The sequence below is a fragment of the Littorina saxatilis genome, linkage group LG3 (genome assembly GCF_037325665.1).
Source record: "Littorina saxatilis isolate snail1 linkage group LG3, US_GU_Lsax_2.0, whole genome shotgun sequence".
NCBI classification, from domain to species: domain Eukaryota; kingdom Metazoa; phylum Mollusca; class Gastropoda; order Littorinimorpha; family Littorinidae; genus Littorina; species Littorina saxatilis.
The window spans coordinates 17,166,905-17,186,133 of record NC_090247.1 but is presented as its reverse complement, the minus strand read 5'-3'; the positions used below and the strand labels follow the sequence as shown (position 1 = coordinate 17,186,133).

Sequence of the window (19,229 nt, the reverse complement as noted above, 5' to 3'; positions counted from 1 at the left end):
CTGGTTGGTCCGGTGTCAGAATAATGTGACTGGGTGAGACACGAAGTCTGTGCTGCGACTTCTGTCTTGTGTGTGGCGCACGTTATATGTCAAAGCAGCACCGCCCTGATATGGCCCTACGTGGTCGGCTGGGCGTTAAGCAAACAAACAAACAAACAAAAATCCATAAGCGAAAATTCGAATTGTATTGTGCTGTCCTTGTATTGGTGCGAACATAATTTTTTTATATATTTTTTTTTAACTTTGTTCATCTCACCACAGGTACTTTGTTGTCTAGGTTTCTGGAATCGTCATGCTTTTGGTGGGAACTCTACTAACCGCTCTCTTCATCTACCTGCCCATGCAACTCGTTAAGACTGAGGTCAACAGTAAAGTGTTCGCTCAGCAACCCGGAACATCAGGTGTTCTATTCACAGAATACACACTGTTCAGTTCTCAAGAGGTCGCTAAGGGTGCTTGCGCGTCAAGGTGTCTTCGGAATGCACTTTGTCTGTCCTTCACCTTCACAGGGGTCGTGCAGCCGGGCAACTGTCAAGGTCATAGCAAGATAATGACGTTTTCTGACGTGAAGGTCGCAGAGGTCGGGGCACAGACGTACGCTGTCAGAGAAGCAGAAGGTAAGCAATCGCAGCGTGGAATATGTGTGTGAGTGTGTGTGTGTGTGTGTGTGTGTGTGTGTGCGCGTGTGTGTGTGTGTGTGGGGGGGGATGTGGATGTGCGCGTGTGTGTGTGGATGCGGATGTGCGTGTGTGTGTGTGTGTGTGGGTGCGTGTGCGCGCGCACACGCGCGCGTGTGCGTGTGTGTGTGTGTGCGCGTCTGTGTGTGTGTGTGTGTGTGTGTGTGTGTGTGTGTGTGTGTGTGTGTGTGTATGTATATGTGTGTGCTTTCACCTCCAAATTTCAAACAAAACCTAACCGAACACTTCATGTCCCCAATTCAAGTATGCAGCTCTTTGAATCAAGTTTAGCCTATTCTGACATCGCAGTATGGAACTCTCTTCAAGAACCTATGAGTATCAGTACATTCATTCGTAAAGTACTTCTTGTCGTATTTGATGACATAAAACGAACACTCGTGGTAATGGAAGACTTCGTTACCTCATCTCATCTCATCTTATCTCTCGCTGTGCATCTCTTGGTGTGTTACTCCTCCCCCTCCCACTCTGCTTTTGTATGACTGGTGAATAACCTAATTAACTCGCCGAGTGGTAACGCACTTGCGCTCGGAAGCGAGAGGTTGCAAGTTCGACCCTGGGTCAGGGCGTTAGCAATTTTCTCCCCCCTTTCCCTTTCAAGTGCTAGTCTTTCGGATGAGACGAAAAACCGAGGTCCCTTCGTGTACACTACATTGGGGTGTGCACGTTAAAGATCCCACGATTGACAAAAGGGTCTTTCCTGGCAAAGTTGTATAGGCATAGAAAAAAAATGTCCACCAAAATAATAGGCCGTGAAAAGTAGGATATGCGCCGAAATGGATGCGATCTGCTGGTCGATGTGAATGCTTGATGTATCGTGTAAACAATTCCAGCTCACACGGCATAAATAGATCCCTGCGCCTTGAGTCCGAGTCTGGAGATACGCGCGCGATATAAGGCTTCATATAATAATAACACAAGATGTAACCACTGGGTATTAAACAACAGAATAAACGCAAACTGTACCACTCTGCCTCTCTCTATGACATTTACCATTCCCTGTATCATGAGTACACCACTACACTTCATTCAATCACTGTTGCAGAGTGGTGGGAGAAAAGTTGCAGCACTGCAGCGGATTGCGGGATCAACGCTTCCGTGATATGTCGTCGGAACGTGTGTGTGTGCCCACCTGGCTACTACTACTCTGAGGGCCTCAACCAGTGCGTCAGCGGTCAGTATTCCTACTTGCATTCAACTTTGTGCAGACGTATGTAGCCACATGGGTATGAATACATCCAAAAACAAAGAGACTGCCAACGTTTATTATTCAGAATCAAAAAACAAGAAAGGTAATAATCATTCATTCGCTTGTTACTTCCTAACAAGCGGCCGAACATTCCATCAAGCTAAGTTTTTGTTACGAATTGTTTGTCTGTGCACTTAAAAGACCGTTGGTCGATATATTTTGTGCCTGTAACGTATTGTTTTGTCAATAACAAACGTTCCAACAACTTACCTTTCTTGTTTATTTACTCACATAGGTGTGAGGCAACGGAGACTTGGCGCCATAGATACTAGACAACAGGGAGACTTAGCAATAGGAACGTATGGCCATTAGACACAATAGTGTCGAAACACGTGTCTGGTCTAGGTACAAATACAATGGTCCTCCTCAGGACTAGATTACCTTGCGATACGTCCCCCACAAAGGGACTTTGCTCTGTAAATCTCGGTCCCCCTTGAGGAGGATCTGATGCTCCCAATAGGCTGTCTGTGAAGGGATACTTATTTCTCTCTCTATCTCTGCTAAGAGATTTTAACAAATCTCGGAAGAAAGTCTCTGCTGACTTTCAATTGTTTCTTTCACAATTTCTGATGTTTTATAATGTGGTCATTGTGAAAGTTGCATCGCCTTTAAAGCGATCCAATTGAATAAAGCAGAAAACTTCTTCTTTACCAAGTCCTGTGTTGAACAGCAGTGAAAAGTTGACCGCTTTTCCTGTTTAACCTTTTCAAAATTAGATCTAACTTGTTCGCGTATCCATTTCTGGATCTGCAGGCTGGTACAGAGTTACCTCCCTTTAGGCTTTTTCAAATTTCCCTTGTTTTAACCTAATTTCTTGGTTAAAACTTGTCTAAATTTCTAAATTCTTTCTTAATAAATATCAATTCTACACTTTGGCCTTAAATCAAAGTGTTTCCCTTCACAGATATCCTCTTGGGGTTGTCAGATGAGGGTAGTCTCCCATGCCAACAGAAGCTACCATTCAGAGAATGGTTTGCTTCTTAGTTGGATACCATGGGTTGACAACTCTCGCCATCAGTACCACCTGACCACTGATGAGACACAATAGTGTCGAAACACGTGTCTAGTCTAGGTACAAATTGATTTTCAATTGTTTCTTTCACAATTTCTGATGTTTTATATATATATATATATATATCCCATGACCTCCCTTCTTTGTCTCTGTTACTTCAGTATGGGTATATATGTTGTATTTTTATAGCTCAATAAATACATCATGGACTCAAAAAAATATATGATAGTGCAGATTCCGATTTGGGCGAAGAACTACTTTGCTCCCGACCTTTGACCTCGCGCCGAACAATGTGACACATTTGTATGAAGTTCCAAAATCGTATTGCACGGCTCAGAAAACCATATCAGTTGCACGCAAAAATGAAGCTCAGAACTGATCTGATGTATGAGATGCAATAAGCAAACGTTTCTTTCATTATGAAAGCAATGCAGGTGGGAAAAAACGAACATTCAACTTACAAGATAACCAGATGCTAGCGAACCAAAACAAAAACACGAGTACCCTCCCCTTGCTTCGTTAGCAGACGACTTTTGAGAATCTGTCAGACCGTCCTTACCTGGCACGGTTGGGCTTCGCTATCATCAGCTGTTTCACGTGTTTTGCGAGCAAGTCTACTCTTTTGCCTGGCTCTGCAGTAAGTCCACATTGGCGATGAAGGTATCTAAGAACTTAACATGTGTGTATTTTTCCGTAATCCAGTCATATTCTTTCAAAATGCAATCAAGCGGCGGTGACAGACTTGGGTCCTGTTTTCCTCGCACCCATACCAGTTTAGGTTCATGCAAACACACTCGCAAAACATGTAGATACATTTCAAATAGGGAGCAAATGGTTAAATCTACATATGTGTTCCCTAAAATTTGCTTCTCTGTCAATAAGACTAATTGTATAATAATGCGTTCGAAAAAAACAACGTGGAATCGATTCTGAATCGAGTCGAGTAAGCCAAATGGGGGCCAAACCGGTTTCCCCGTTCCGCCGACCTGAAACGCAAAAGAATTGTGCGCTTCAACTAAATGGATTTCTATACGACTTCATTACTTTCTTGCAACTTATGAACCTTTACTTAAAGCTTTTAAACGGTCTGAAAGTAGTGTTACCGCGTACTTATAGATGCACTCATTCGTTTTATTTTTTCAGCGACGGTCACTTAGTTTAAGGTTGCAAAAAGGCCAAGTCTCGCTGAAAACACTGTTTCACACTCCACAGATCGCAACAGTGCCGCTAGTAGTCTACACTTTGTGTTTGATGGTAGAATGGGATATACAGATTACAACACTCGTGGTTTTTTATATGGCTTGTATTTCAGTCAAGACCCAGCGGGAATATCAATCGAGAGCCACTCGCCAAAGGCTCGTGTCTCCCGATGATATTCATCCGCTGGGTCTTGACTGAAATACAAGCCATATAAAAAACCACTCGTGTTGTAACCTATACATATATATATATATATTATATATATATATATATGTCCTCGATAAAGGTCAGCATATATACTTGCCAACAGAGAGACGGGTCAATAAGGTTAGTGTGTTGCAGCATAGAGTCTGAACAACGGAGAGACTGGGCAACAGAGAGACTAGATAACAGGGAGACTTGGAAATATGAACATTTAGCCACATAGTTATGTGACAGCTTAGATAGTTAGTTAGTTAGTTATTAGTTGTTGCTTATTGGGTCCAGCGGACCATATATGCCAAAATCAGGACCCCAGACAGCTTAGAGTCTGAACAACAAAGACACTGGGCGACATAGAGACTAGTCAGACAACAAGGAGACTTGACAATAGGAACGTAGCCACTATGTTATCGGACAGCACAGAGTCTGAACAACAGAGAGACTGGGCAACAGAGAGACTTGGCGATACGGACGTAGGCACATAGATATATGTCATCGATAAAGGTCAGCATATATACTTGACAACAGAGAGACTGAGCAATGAGGTAGATAGGTGGCAGCTTAGAGACAGAGCAATGAGGTAGATAGGTGGCAGCTTAGAGACTGAGCAATGAGGCAGATAGGTGGCAGCTTAGAGACTGAGCAATGAGGTAGATAGGTGGCAGCTTAGAGACTGGGCAACAGGGATGATGCGCAAGTGTAGGGCGTGTGTGAACGATGGAAAGCAAAACATCAGAGAGAGAGAGAGAAAGAGAGAGAGAGAGAGAGAGGGGAGAGATAAAGAGAGAGAGAGAGAAAGAGAGAGAAAGAGAGAGAGAGAGGGAGGGAGATCGAGAGAAAGAGAGAGAGAGAGAGAGAGAGAGAAAAAGAGAGAAAGACAGAGAGAGAGAGAGACAGAGAGAGAGAGAGAGAGAGCGAGAGAGACAGAGAGAGAGAAAGAGAGAGAGAGAGAGGTCTGAAGTCTGAATGTCTGAATGTTTTAATGAGTAGGCCATGGGCCCTTTTCATGGAGATGAGCACACCTCAAGCACCAGCATACAAATGCACATTGTGAACAAAAACAAGAACATCCTACTAGTATCGCCCTGTTTCGTTTACGGATTATGGATTACGAATGGAAAGCGCCTTCATGACAAATGTAGAAAAACGTAGCAATAGCGGCTTACTAGTGTTTGAAAACAGCATGGTTAATTTAAACAATGATGGGATTCTAGTGTATTTTCGTGGAATATAATATTCTCTTAACTCAGCATATTTAGGGCATACTAAAACAAAGTGACATGTGAAATATCAACATTCAAAACGGTCTGTATTGTGCAAACATTCAAAAAGAGATGAAGCAGTCAATACTGTGTGGTAGCGCACGAGAGAGAGAGAGAGAGAGAGAGGGGAGAGATAAAGAGAGAGAGAGAGAAAGAGAGAGAAAGAGAGAGAGAGATCGAGAGAGAGAGAGAGAAAGAGAGAGAGATCGAGAGAGAGAGAGAGAGAGACAGACAGAGAGAAAGAGAGAGAGAGAGAGAGAGACTCTCCCAAACAAACAGTAACTTAGTTGATAAAGCACAAATATTAACAAATCGCTTGAATGGGGAATTTGCAAGAAATGTACTCCAAACCGATGTAAAAATCCGTGTGCGTTATAATGAATTAGTCTGCAAGTTTGGAACATGCAAATGGCGTTATTTTATTATCCCCTTGCAGGAAACAAAAATCAGATTGACATTTCTTTGGAACTGTGCTTGACTGGATGGTTAATAACGGTTCATCATTCTTGTTATTTGTTTTGTTTGTTTGTTTTAACCCAGACTGCCCTGTCTCCTCCCTGACTCCCAACTTCGTTCAATACCACGAGGCGGGAATCGCCGGTCACAACATAGTTGACGTTGACGGGGACGTTGCCACGTGCATGATGGCCTGTGTCCAGAGCACCTCCTTCTACTGTCTCAACTTTGAGTACAAGCCAGCCGACACGAGATGTTTTCTCGGGGATGCCACAGAAGTCAACTATCCTGGCATCTGGATCGAAAATGAGCCTGGCTGGATCCTCTACCAGAGAAACTGTCAGTAGGGTGACAATCAAATATGCAAGACAGATAGACTGCAAGCGATCCACGTCAAGAATTAAAACAGAAAAGAAAAAAAGAAAGGTTAAAATTGTTGGAACGTTTACAAAAAACTTCGATCTATCGGCTTTTACCAAGAGCAGGGATGGCCAAATCGTCCGCCCGATCGCCAGGGGCGAGTAAAAAAACCGCTGGGCTAGTAGAAACCGCCTGGCAACTCGCCCGGCTGGCCAGTGAAAATCTGATCAAATACGTCCCTTTTGGTTGTCATATCAAGTTTCAAAGCCATATAAACACCGCAGATGCAGCAACTATGTATGTACCGGGCCAGCGACATTTCTGGGGGGCTAGTGACTTTATTGAAGTTACTCGCCCTGATGGCTAGTTAAAATGTTGATATTTGGCCATCCCTGAAGAGTAACTACAGACACAAACAAATGATGCTGTGTCTTATTTGACAATGTGGCTGGGACCCCAAGCTGATTGATAGTCTAAATTCTTGTGAAAGTTTGATTTTGTCTTAAATTCAACGTCCGATAATTTAACCTTGATCCTTGATCGTTCTTTATCTTCGTCAGCAAGGTGACTATACGCATGCGTGGCTGAATTATTGTCATTTTGAGATATTTGTTCACCAAATATTCAGTGCCAACGCTTCGTGCAGCAAGCCATGGGAATGGAATTCACAAAGTCGGCTTCGCTCAATAAATATCAGGTTCTACGTCATGAAATTCTACTGGACTGCGTGAGAAACTTAAACAACAAGAAAGGCAAGTTGTTGGAACATTTGTTATTTACAGTCACAATTATATCGACTCAACGGTCTGTTAAAGTGCACCGACCAACTCTGAGTAAGCAACACCAAACACTGTACATAAGGAAGACGTGGAACTTGCGAAGAAAATGCGAAAAAGTGTTTGTGGGTTATCGTCCCTAGTCACATGCTGACGGCGAAAACAAAATGGCGGATCGCGTAGGTACCGATCGCGTGCGAGGTGGTGGTAAATTGTGCTCGGCTTTTTGTTGCAAGAACGCCCGTTACAAACAGAGCTGCTTCGGGAAAACTTTCCACAAGTTCCCTAAAGAAGAAAAAAGGTGGGTTGTGCAGTGATTATTTCATCAGGTTTACCTTCTTCAGAATGAGAATGCAATGGCTCGAGTCAACTCACTCAGATAAGCCAACTGTCTCTGGGCATTTTTGTCTGCTATGATACTACAGTATTTATAGAACTAATATGCAAATGAAATATTACAAACATAGCATGGATCGGTTCATCCTGAGATTTCTGTACTAGCTGTATATTACTATGTACGCGTGTGTCTGCGTGTGTACCTGTGTGTGCATGTGTACACTGTACTTACGACTGTGAGTGTGAGTCAGCAGTCAGTACAAAACAACAGTTTACACTTGATGACAAACTACCCGTGGGCATATTTGCCGAAATCTTTATCAAACCTTGCTTACGGGAAAACTACAGTACAAAGGTACATCACTCATCCGTTTTGCGTTCAGGCAGAGCGTTAGATTTAGACTGAAGATCTGATTTATTTTTTGTCTTTCCTTTTTGCTTAGTTTAACAATAACATTGTTCTTTTTATTTTCAAACTAGGTGCAGAATATGGATGCAATTCACAAGGCGAGAGGACTTTGAAAAGCTACAGCCAGCTGATGTTCAAGGTCTCAAGCTTTGTACTGATCACTTTGAGGCCAACCAGTAAAACAATCCTGCAGAGAGGATCACTTGTGTGGAATGCTGTCCCGACATTGTTTGCAGTGCCCAATCCACCACCGAAGGTTATTTATTTATTGGTTTTAGGTTTTTGCAAACCAATGAAGCACACTATTAAATGCAGTTTGAGTAATGACAAGTTTGAGGCTGATGTAAGAATTGAAAAAAAACAGCATTGTTCCCATCAAATAATGCCTGTTTGCATTTAGCGCAAAAAAATGATAAGGCCAACAAAAAAAAGTTACTTATTTTGGATCGACGTCTTGATTATGATGATATGATGAACTTATTTTGCCAAAAAACAGCCCCAAATGGCAAAAAAAGTATAGGGTCGGCGTCAACAACAAAAAAGTTGTATGTTTCTGGTCACCTGACCCTACCTATGTTTTCCCGACGACCCTAGACTTTTATTTTTGCATTTTCAAAAATAAAAGGGGTATTCGAAAATCAATTGTTTTCCTGTTTTTCAACAAAATAAGTTAAAAAGATGGTTTAAAAAAAAAAAGTTTAGAAAAAAAATCTCCACCTTTAGTCATGTTAGGCCACAAAAAAAGTCTGTTTAAGGTAACATAGGCCCCCCAAAAATAGCGTCGGTAGGTCGGCTTTTTATTTTTGTATTTTAGCCATCTGAATATTTTAATTTCATTTTTTAATGCCCCAAAAAAGTCTAGGGCCGGTGGGAAAAAAATAGGGTCGGTCCGGATACTGTAAACAGATTATTTTTTGTTTTGCCTTACGAGAAACATACACTTTTTTGTGTGGCCTAAGACCAATGCCATGAAATTGGGAGAATTGTTTCATTGTGACTGGGTGTTGGTTGTGAGTTTGTCAGTTAAAGAGCTGTGCATTTGCAGGTTGCTAGTGGGAGGAAGCCACCATCGCAAAGGGTAGCTACAAATGAAGCCAGCACCGACCTGTCGCCTGATGCACAAATTGTTCAACCAGGTAAGAGATTTTTAACCATGAAGAACACCCTGACATCAAAAAATGTTTAAACCCATCCATTACATAGTTGATAATTGCTGTATAGGGTGACGGGCGCTGTGGCGGGGTGGTAAGACGTCGGTCTATTAACTCGGAAGGTCGAGGGTTCGAATCCCGGTCGCGGCCGCCTGGTGGGTTAAGTGTGGAGATGTTTCCGATCTCCCAGGTCAACTTATGTGCAGACCTGCTAGTGACTTATCCCCCTTCATGTGTACACGCAAGCACAAGACCAAGTACGCACGAAAAAGATCCTGTAAGTGTAATCCATGTCAGAGTTCGGTGGGTTTTAGAAACACAAAAATACCCCGCACGCTTCCTCCGAAAGCGGCGTATGGCTGCCTAAATGGCGGGGTAAAAACGATCATACACGTAAAATTCCACTTGTGCAAAAAAAATGAGTGCACGTGGGAGTTTCAGCCCACGAGCGCAGAAGAAGAAGAAGAAGAAGAAGCTGTATAGGGCGGATGCATGGATGGATGAAATTGTACCTGTAGTTCCAACACGTAAAGATGGGAAACATATCCTGTTAGAGGCATGGTGTAACAAGAAACAATTAAGTGGCTCTATTCCCATCCCCCCCCCCCCCCCTTTCCCCGTCGCGATATAAGCTTCGTGGTTGAAAACGACGTTAAACACCAAATAAAGAAAGAAAGAAAGAGGCATGGTGTGTGAGGAGTTTACCTGGTACTGTTGTCCTAATCAATCAATCAATCAATCAATCAATATGAAGCTTATATAGCGCATATTCCGTGGGTACAGTTCTAATGGCCTCACCCATTCAGTACCAAACAAGGTCAATTCCATCATTGTTCCACATCGTATCCATAGTTGCTAATACACTTCATTTCTGGCCTGCCTTCCTACGCTATTGTTTATTTTCATTTTGTGATTTAATTACACGTGTTTTAATTTCTTCCAGGTTGTAACTTGTTATGGTTATGTTATTTTATGTGTGTTTTCTTTTTTAGATGACATTCAGGCGATCCTGGAGGACATAGGATGTAAAGCATCAAAGTCGTCATCTTCCCCATCCCCTCGTGAAGCGGAACTTTGGCAGAAGGTCAACAAACTGAGGAGCAAGGTTTTCCGATTAGAAAAGAAAACGATGGAACCCCGTGTAAAACGAGCGAGTAAATTAGCCAAGCCTCCCAAGAAAGACTTTGTAGTAGAACAGTTGTCTCATATATTATCAGGCGAGGCGAGCTATTTTGCCATTTATGCCTGTTACATATTTACCGGTTATCTGCTGCTGTGTCCAATCCTGGCAGAGACGGGAACGCATGTTACCAAGGAGCTGAAGGAGAGTCAATGAGATGAGAGAATGTGATTAACAATTGCCAACTCTCTCCGTACAAAGAGGGTCCAAAATTGTATAAAAAAAAATAGATGGTAGGCAATTCAAAATTAAAAAAAGGACTCTCGGAGCATGGACTTAATGAGTCAAAAATTAAAGAAGGCTCTATGACCCGAAGTACATGTTTTGTCTATTGTCTTTTTTATTTTGAATTCCCTACCATCTATATTTTGATACAATTTTGGACCCTCCCTGGTGTGTTGTTTCTGATGTACCTTTTAGTCTGTTTACAGTAACATAGGCACACAAAAAGAGGGTCGGTAGGTCGGCTTTTCTTAAAAAAATTTTATAACCATCTTTTTAAATTATTTTGCAAAAAAAACAGGAACAAAATTGATTTTTTTTTCTTTTTCTTTTTTTCCAAATGCCAAAAAAAAAGTCTAGGGTTGGTCTAGAAAAATAGGGTTGGTCGGGATACCGTAAACAGGCTATTTTGCTTTGTTTTGCCTAAGCAAAGACTAACAAACTTTCTTTAGGGTCTGACATTGTATATACTATACAATTTTTGGGGTATTAACTAAATACATGTATACAGTTTTCGATTCCTTTTATACTTTTTCACAAATTAGCCCCCCCCCCCCCCCCCCTTTTTTTCTTTTGTAGTCTGCCCTGGGGGCGGGAGGTCTCCTAATTTCGGTTTCTAGGGTCACCTTATGCTTCCCCATGAGCTGAGAACTTAATTTAAAATGAGCCTCGATTTTTTTATTTGTATTTTGTAATTGTGCCTTTGTCCAGTCACATGATTTCACTTTGTACTTAAAAACTTGGCGCTGTCATCATTTATTGCTATTTATTGTTCAGTTGTTCAGTATTTATTGCTATTGGGCATCAGTTATTCAGTTGCCCTCTTTCGAATGAGCCATGCATGCATTATGGATGTGTTTAGCGAATTGGGATACCTAAAGCAATGTAAAAGAAACAATGTGAAGCAAACATATAGCACCAAATAAAATAACCGAATCAGAATGGAAACTTCTTCAGTGTATGTGTGTGTGTGTGTGTGTGTGTGTGTGTGTGTGTGTGTGTGTGTGTGTGTGTTTGCTGTTTTAAATACCGAAAATGTGAAAATAAAGCAAGTCACAGCATGAGAAAGATCGACTGTACTAGTCATGACAAAGCAGGAGACAGCCTGGTCAGCATGTAGAAAAGGGGAATAACTCGTATTTAGCCATTCTCATTTCTAAGCATGCCCAATGAGGAAGTTATCCTTCTTCCCATTGTAGTTTCTTTGGCAACACTTAGCTTGGCAGGGCGGGGATGTAGCTCAGTCGGTAGTGCGAGGATGTAGCTTAGTCGGTAGCGCGCTGGATTTGTATCCAGTTGGCCGCTGTCAACGTGAGTTCGTCCCCACGTTCGGCGAGAGATTTATTTCTCAGAGTCAACTTTGTGTGCAGACTCTCCTCGGTGTCCGAACACCCCCGTGTGTACACGCAAGCACAAGACCAAGTGCGCACGAAAAAGATCCTGTAATCCATGTCAGAGTTCGGTGGGTTATAGAAACACAAAAATACCCAGCATGCTTCCTCCGAAAGCGGCGTATGGCTGCCTAAATGGCGGGGTAAAAACGGTCATACACGTAAAAGCCGTGGGAGTTTCAGCCCATGAACGAACAAACAAACTAAGCTTGGCGGAATGTTCGCCCGCTTGACATTATTATGACGCTGACGTCATTCCCTTTCTACGTCATCATTTCGTCATATAATCATTCATTCGCTTGTGACTTCCTAGCAATCAGCCGAACATTCCGTCAAGCTAAGTTGTGTTTACTCAGTGTTTGTCTGATGAACTTGTGACTGTAACGTATTGTTTTGTTTATAACAAATGTTCCGATCTGTCCTGTTTTTATATTTAGTCAAGTTTTGACTAAATATTTTAACATCGAGGGGGAATCGAAACGAGGGTATGGTGTATGTGCGTGTGTCTGTGTGTGTGTCTGTGTGTGTGTCTGTGTGTGTGTGTAGAGCGATTCAGACTAAACTACTGGACCGATCTTTATGAAATTTGACATGAGAGTTCCTGGGTATGAAATCCCCATACGTTTTTTTCATTTTTTTGATAAATGTCTTTGATGACGTCATATCCGGCTTTTCGTGAAAGTTGAGGCGGCACTGTCACGCCCTCATTTTTCAACCAAATTGGTTGAAATTTTGGTCAAGTAATCTTCGACGAAGCCCGGGGTTCGGTATTGCATTTCAGCTTGGTGGCTTAAAAATTAATTTATGACTTTGGTCATTAAAAATCGGAAAATTGTAAAAAAAAATAAAAATTTATAAAACGATCCAAATTTACGTTTATCTTATTCTCCATCATTTGCTGATTCCAAAAACATATAAATATGTTATATTCGGATTAAAAACAAGCTCTGAAAATTAAATATATAAAAATTATTATCAAAATTTTTTTTTCGAAATCAATTTAAAAACACTTTCATCTTATTCCTTGTCGGTTCCTGATTCCAAAAACATATAGATATGATATGTTTGGATTAAAAACACGCTCAGAAAGTTAAAACAAAGAGAGGTATAGAAAAGCGTGCTATCCTTCTTAGCGCAACTACTACCCCGCTCTTCTTGTCAATTTCACTGCCTTTGCCATGAGCGGTGGACTGACGATGCTACGAGTATACGGTCTTGCTGAAAAAGGGCAGCTACTTGACTAAATATTGTATTTTCGCCTTACGCGACTTGTTACATTTTGTCAAGTTTTGACTAAATATTTTAACGTAGAGGGGGGAATCGAGACGAGGGTCGTGGTGTATGTGTGTGTGTGTGTGTGTGTGTGTGTGTGTGTGTGTGTGTGTGTGTGTGTGTGTCTGTGTGTGTGTGTAGAGCGATTCAGACTAAACTACTGGACCGATCTTTATGAAATTTGACATGAGAGTTCCTGGGTATGAAATCCCCGAACGTTTTTTTCATTTTTTTGATAAATGTCTTTGATGACGTCATATCCGGCTTTTCGTGAAAGTTGAGGCGGCACTGTCACGCCCTCATTTTTCAACCAAATTGGTTGAAATTTTGGTCAAGTAATCTTCGACGAAGCCCGGGGTTCGGTATTGCATTTCAGCTTGGTGGCTTAAAAATTAATTTATGACTTTGGTCATTAAAAATCGGAAAATTGTAAAAAAAAATAAAAATTTATAAAACGATCCAAATTTACGTTTATCTTATTCTCCATCATTTGCTGATTCCAAAAACATATAAATATGTTATATTCGGATTAAAAACAAGCTCTGAAAATTAAATATATAAAAATTATTATCAAAATTAAATTGTCCAAATCAATTTAAAAACACTTTCATCTTATTCCTTGTCGGTTCCTGATTCCAAAAACATATAGATATGATATGTTTGGATTAAAAACACGCTCAGAAAGTTAAAACAAAGAGAGGTACAGAAAAGCGTGCTATCCTTCTTAGCGCAACTACTACCCCGCTCTTCTTGTCAATTTCACTGCCTTTGCCATGAGCGGTGGACTGACGATGCTACGAGTATACGGTCTTGCTGAAAAATGGCAGCTACTTGACTAAATATTGTATTTTCGCCTTACGCGACTTGTTATATTTAGTCAAGTTTTGACTAAATAATTTAACGTAGAGGGGGGAATCGAGACGAGGGTCGTGGTGTATGTGTGTGTGTGTGTGTGTGTGTGTGTGTGTGTGTGTCTGTGTGTCTGTGTGTGTGTGTAGAGCGATTCAGACTAAACTACTGGACCGATCTTTATGAAATTTGACATGAGAGTTCCTGGGTATGAAATCCCCATACGTTTTTTTCATTTTTTTGATAAATGTCTTTGATGACGTCATATCCGGCTTTTCGTGAAAGTTGAGGCGGCACTGTCACGCCCTCATTTTTCAACCAAATTGGTTGAAATTTTGGTCAAGTAATCTTCGACGAAGCCCGGGGTTCGGTATTGCATTTCAGCTTGGTGGCTTAAAAATTAATTAATGACTTTGGTCATTAAAAATCTGAAAATTGTAAAAAAAAAATAAAAATTTATAAAACGATCCAAATTTACGTTTATCTTATTCTCCATCATTTGCTGATTCCAAAAACATATAAATATGTTATATTCGGATTAAAAACAAGCTCTGAAAATTAAATATATAAAAATTATTATCAAAATTAAATTGTCCAAATCAATTTAAAAACACTTTCATCTTATTCCTTGTCGGTTCCTGATTCCAAAAACATATAGATATGATATGTTTGGATTAAAAACACGCTCAGAAAGTTAAAACAAAGAGAGGTACAGAAAAGCGTGCTATCCTTCTTAGCGCAACTGCTACCCCGCTCTTCTTGTCAATTTCACTGCCTTTGCCATGAGCGGTGGACTGACGATGCTACGAGTATACGGTCTTGCTGAAAAATGGCAGCTACTTGACTAAATATTGTATTTTCGCCTTACGCGACTTGTTTTATTCTGAAATTTGGAACGTTGGCAGTCTATTTTGTTTAGGATTGACGTGAGAAACTTGCAACACGTGCACACATTTGAATCCATTTTGGTTAGTTCCACACACAGTAGCCTGCGGGTAAAGTAAAGATTAGCGATTGCTGCGAGTTGGAGTTAAAGCCACAATACGCGTGATAGGAGGAACTTCTACGCGTTTTGAGTCGGGCTGTTCTGTCTTGGAGGAGTGGGGATTTACCGTTGCATCCTGATTATGCAGGGTAGTTAATAAAAGAGTTCTCGCTTTCCAGTCAGTCGCCTCGCATTATGAATATTAAAAATTATAATCCTCATTGTAAAACACCTGAAAGTACTAGGTTGTTCATTCAGTTACATTCTTAAGCTTGTTCTTGTACCAGAAAAGGTAACAGGTTCAGAATCAACGAATGACACACACACACACACACACACACACACACACACACACACACACACACACACACACACACACACACACACAAGGCAAGGGTATTGGAGATATTAACTCTCTCGCCTAACATTACACAAACGTAAAACAAGCCTGGAAATGAATTTGCTGAACCACTAAATCCATTGTTCAATTTACATCAAAAATATCTGAAACAAAGTTTTCATTTTTGAATTTTAAAATCGTTTTGCAATTTGTTGTGTGATTTTGTGATAAACAATGTCAAAACAATTACTTAAAATATTGTCATGGAATGTAAAAGGATACAGAGAAACCATTGATGGATTAAAAACAAACAAACTGGAACTTCCGGAAATCACAGAAGAATTTGATAAATATGACATCATCTTCCTACAAGAAACACATTTAGACAGAGACAATGCAAAGAATGTTCACATACCAAACTTCGCACCTGGTGTACACTACACAAGAATGAAAAGGAAAAATGCTTCAAGTACATCTGGAGGAATATCCTTATTTATCAAAGAACATTTACGACAATGTGTTAGCATTTTACCAAGAAGTAATTGTGATATGGTTTGGATAAAAATACGAGATGTGCAAGCCAATAGTAACTTTTTTATTGGATGTGTGTATATTCCTCCTCTGACTTCTTCGTTTGGAAAAGACAACAGCTTGGATATTTGGGACAGACTAGAAGAAAACATTGAAGAATTTGCAACAAAAGGTGACATCATTTTGTGCGGTGATTTCAATGCTAGAACATCTCAGGCTGCAGATTACATAACAATGGACAGTGATAGCAGTTCATATCATCTACCGAATAATTATATGTTTGATTATTTACACAATCGAATATCAATGGATAACTCAATACACAAAATTGGAAGGAGGTTGATATCAATGTGCATAGATAATAGTTTATACATTTTAAATGGGAGGACTTTGGGAGATCTGAATGGACAATTTACATGCTTTAATCAACATGGTAGTAGTGTTGTGGATTACTTTATTTGTTCAAAAAGCAGAAAACAAGACGTTCTTAGAATGAAAGTTCATCCCCTCAAAGATTACTCAGATCATTGTCAAATAGAATTGAATATATTTATATCCGGACTTATGAAGAAAAGCAAAATCTTGTCTAAAAATTCCAATTCTGTGAATTCATTACAAAGTGACAATGAAACAAAAACAGAATACAGATGGGATGATTTATCAGAAGTAAAATTCATAAAAGCAATTAATCTACCATGGATAAAGGATCAGATTGTTAATTTGGAAAAAAATATAAACAACAATAGTATAAACGAATCACTGCCTTCTAATGAAATAAATTTGATGGTCAACGAAATGACAGGGATTATAAAATCAGCTGCAGATATAAGCCTCAACAGAAATATTAAAATACAAAAGAATAGGAAAAAAGCGAATAAAAAATGGTTTGATAAAGATTGTCATAAATACAAAAAAGATATAAAATCAATACTTAACGCTTTAAATAGACAACCATTTAATAAGTATTTACAACAAAAATACTTTGCAAAACGCAAAATTTACAATAGTTTGATAAAGTCAAAGAAACGTAAATTTAAAGATGTATTGGTAAATAAATTAAATGATGATTTTAATAAAGATCCAAACACTGCATGGAAAATCTTAAAGGATTTACAAACAATGGGTGAGAGAAATACTAAAACTCACCATATAAATACTTCAAAATGGATGTCTCATCTTGAAAAACTAATTGGGACAGAAACCCAGGTGATGCAAGAACAGAGAGAAAAGATAAATCAGGAACTAAACCATATAAAAATGTGTCCCTACAATTCTTTATCAATATTGGATAGAACAATTTCAGACAAAGAAATTAGAGATGCATGTTATCATCAAAAGAATAAAAAATCTCCAGGAAAAGATGGAATCACTAATGAAATGATTAAAGCGAGTCTTCCAAATTTGATAGCACTTATACACAAAATATTTAATATCGTATTTATGACAGGCGTATATCCAACAAATTGGAAGAATGGTGTAAATATTCCATTATACAAAGGCGGTTGTCCAACAGATACAAACAATTATCGTGGAATAACATTAGCTAGTACACTGGGGAAAGTTTTCAGCACTATCATCAATATAAGAATAAACGCATTTTTAGAAAGGGAAAATAAATTGATTCCAGAGCAAGCTGGTTTCAGACAAAACAATAGAACAACAGATCAAATATTCATTATTAAGAAACTTGTAGATCAAGCCCTAAAATTAAGAAATGGCAGGTTGTATGGGTGTTTTGTTGACTTTCAAAAAGCATTTGATAATGTATGGCATGATGCATTGCTAGTAAAATTAAATCGAATAGGAATAACAGGAAAATGTTTTCACATTATCAACAATATGTATTCTGATGCCACAGTTTGTGTAAAATCCTCTGATGGATACAGTAGGGAACTAATTGTGAAAAAAGGAGTACATCAGGGCAATACATTAAGCCCAACCTTATTCAACATATTCATAAATGATATTACACAAAACTTGTTGGATAATGATTCCCCCAAAATTGAAACTCATTCTAATGATCGAATTTCATGTCTTTTATATGCTGATGATTTAGTTATTTTTTCATCTACAAAGAAAGGCCTACAGCGGAAACTAGATTACTTACATGAATATTGCCAAAAATGGGGTTTACAGATCAACAGAGACAAAACCAAAGTAATAGTATTTTCAAAAATAGATCCAAAGGTGCCAATATATTTTCATTGTGGAGAAGACATTATTCAAACAGCTGAAGAATATAAATATTTGGGAGTTGTACTACATAAAAACGGCAATCTAAATAGAGCACAAGATCATCTGAGCAAACAAGCAAACAAAGCACTTCATGCTTTACGTCGAACGTTCCGTAAAACTGATATCAACATAAAAGTTATGTTACAATTGTATGATAGTTTGATTTCACCAATATCAACATATGGTGCAGAAATCTGGTTTCCACACCAGATTAATACAAATGAACTATTAGATTTATCAAAAATGTTTAAAGAATGCATGACTTGTAAATATCAACATGAAAAAGTTCATTCAAAATTCTGTAAACAAATTCTTGGGGTACATAAGAAAACTATGGTAGTACCAGTACTAGGAGAATTAGGAAGATTCCCAGTTAGCATTACAATAATATGTAATATCATTGCGTACTGGTTACACATATTGGATCTTCCAAAAACATCTCATCTGAACAAAATATATAATCTTATGTACACCAAAGACAGTGAAACATATCCATGGATATCATTTGTAAAACAATTGTTACAAGTCATTGGATTAGATCATGTGTGGAAAAATCAATCCACTTTTAATGTCAAAAGGTTAAAATATGTTATATGTCAAAAATTGGAACTCCAATATATACAATTCTGGAAAGGTCAAATAAGAAGTTCACCAAAGTTAAATTTTTATCAAAAAATAGTAACAAATTATAAAACGGAACCATATCTGTTATGCATAAAACAAAGAAAATATTAACAATCGTTGTGTAACCTGAGAATAAGTGCCCACGACCTGATAATTGAAACGGGTAGATACAGCAATACTGTGATTATGTGAAACATGTGGAGTAATAGAAGATGAAATACATTTTCTAGATAACTGCATAGAAAACAACCAATTACGAAAATCTTTCATGAGTGAAATTAATCTACCCATATATTCATATGATGTACCAAGCCAACTTTTGCAAGTAGACAAAGTACAAACTAAATTGGGAGAATTTGTATATAATTGCTTCCAAAAAAAAGAAAAAATGTAATCATTTGGTTATTTATCTTCCCGTGTCTTATAAACACTACGTTTCATGACAATAAAGTTTATTCGTATTCGTATTCGTATTCGTATTCACACACACACA

At 39.0% G+C, this 19,229-nt stretch overlaps 2 protein-coding genes and 1 long non-coding RNA gene across 3 annotated transcripts; 2 read left to right on the top strand and 1 right to left on the bottom strand.

The window, feature by feature from the left end:
* The first annotated feature begins 265 nt into the window (after positions 1-265).
* Positions 266-7,273, top strand: LOC138961752 (uncharacterized). Its single transcript, XM_070333423.1, has 3 exons — positions 266-617; positions 1,741-1,869; positions 6,160-7,273. The coding sequence occupies exons 1-3, from the start codon at positions 293-295 to the stop codon at positions 6,420-6,422; spliced, it is 717 nt and encodes a 238-aa protein (XP_070189524.1). The 5' UTR covers positions 266-292; the 3' UTR covers positions 6,423-7,273.
* Positions 7,274-7,275: 2 nt separating this feature from the next.
* LOC138961754 (uncharacterized) lies at positions 7,276-11,451 on the top strand. Its single transcript, XM_070333424.1, has 3 exons — positions 7,276-8,212; positions 9,002-9,092; positions 10,100-11,451. Exons 1-3 carry the CDS (start codon positions 8,087-8,089, stop codon positions 10,441-10,443), a joined length of 561 nt encoding a protein of 186 aa, XP_070189525.1. The 5' UTR covers positions 7,276-8,086; the 3' UTR covers positions 10,444-11,451.
* A 4,577-nt stretch (positions 11,452-16,028) lies between these two features.
* On the bottom strand, positions 16,029-19,229 carry LOC138961751 (uncharacterized). Its single transcript, XR_011454298.1, has 2 exons — positions 18,026-19,229; positions 16,029-17,959 (listed from the first exon to the last, which is right to left on the bottom strand). It is a non-coding gene; the product is annotated as an uncharacterized lncRNA (long non-coding RNA).

What these genes read in the sequence shown, in the direction of transcription:
- LOC138961752 (XM_070333423.1), top strand. Translation starts at nt 293, where the DNA reads ATGCTTTTGGTGGGAACTCTACTAACCGCTCTCTTCATCTACCTGCCC. An exon ending in CGCTGTCAGAGAAGCAGAAG is followed by an intron (nt 618 to 1,740) that starts GTAAGCAATCGC and finishes TCACTGTTGCAG; the next exon opens with AGTGGTGGGAGAAAAGTTGC. An exon ending in CCTCAACCAGTGCGTCAGCG is followed by an intron (nt 1,870 to 6,159) that starts GTCAGTATTCCT and finishes GTTTTAACCCAG; the next exon opens with ACTGCCCTGTCTCCTCCCTG.
- LOC138961754 (XM_070333424.1), top strand. Translation starts at nt 8,087, where the DNA reads ATGTTCAAGGTCTCAAGCTTTGTACTGATCACTTTGAGGCCAACCAGT. An exon ending in TGCCCAATCCACCACCGAAG is followed by an intron (nt 8,213 to 9,001) that starts GTTATTTATTTA and finishes GTGCATTTGCAG; the next exon opens with GTTGCTAGTGGGAGGAAGCC. An exon ending in TGCACAAATTGTTCAACCAG is followed by an intron (nt 9,093 to 10,099) that starts GTAAGAGATTTT and finishes TTTCTTTTTTAG; the next exon opens with ATGACATTCAGGCGATCCTG.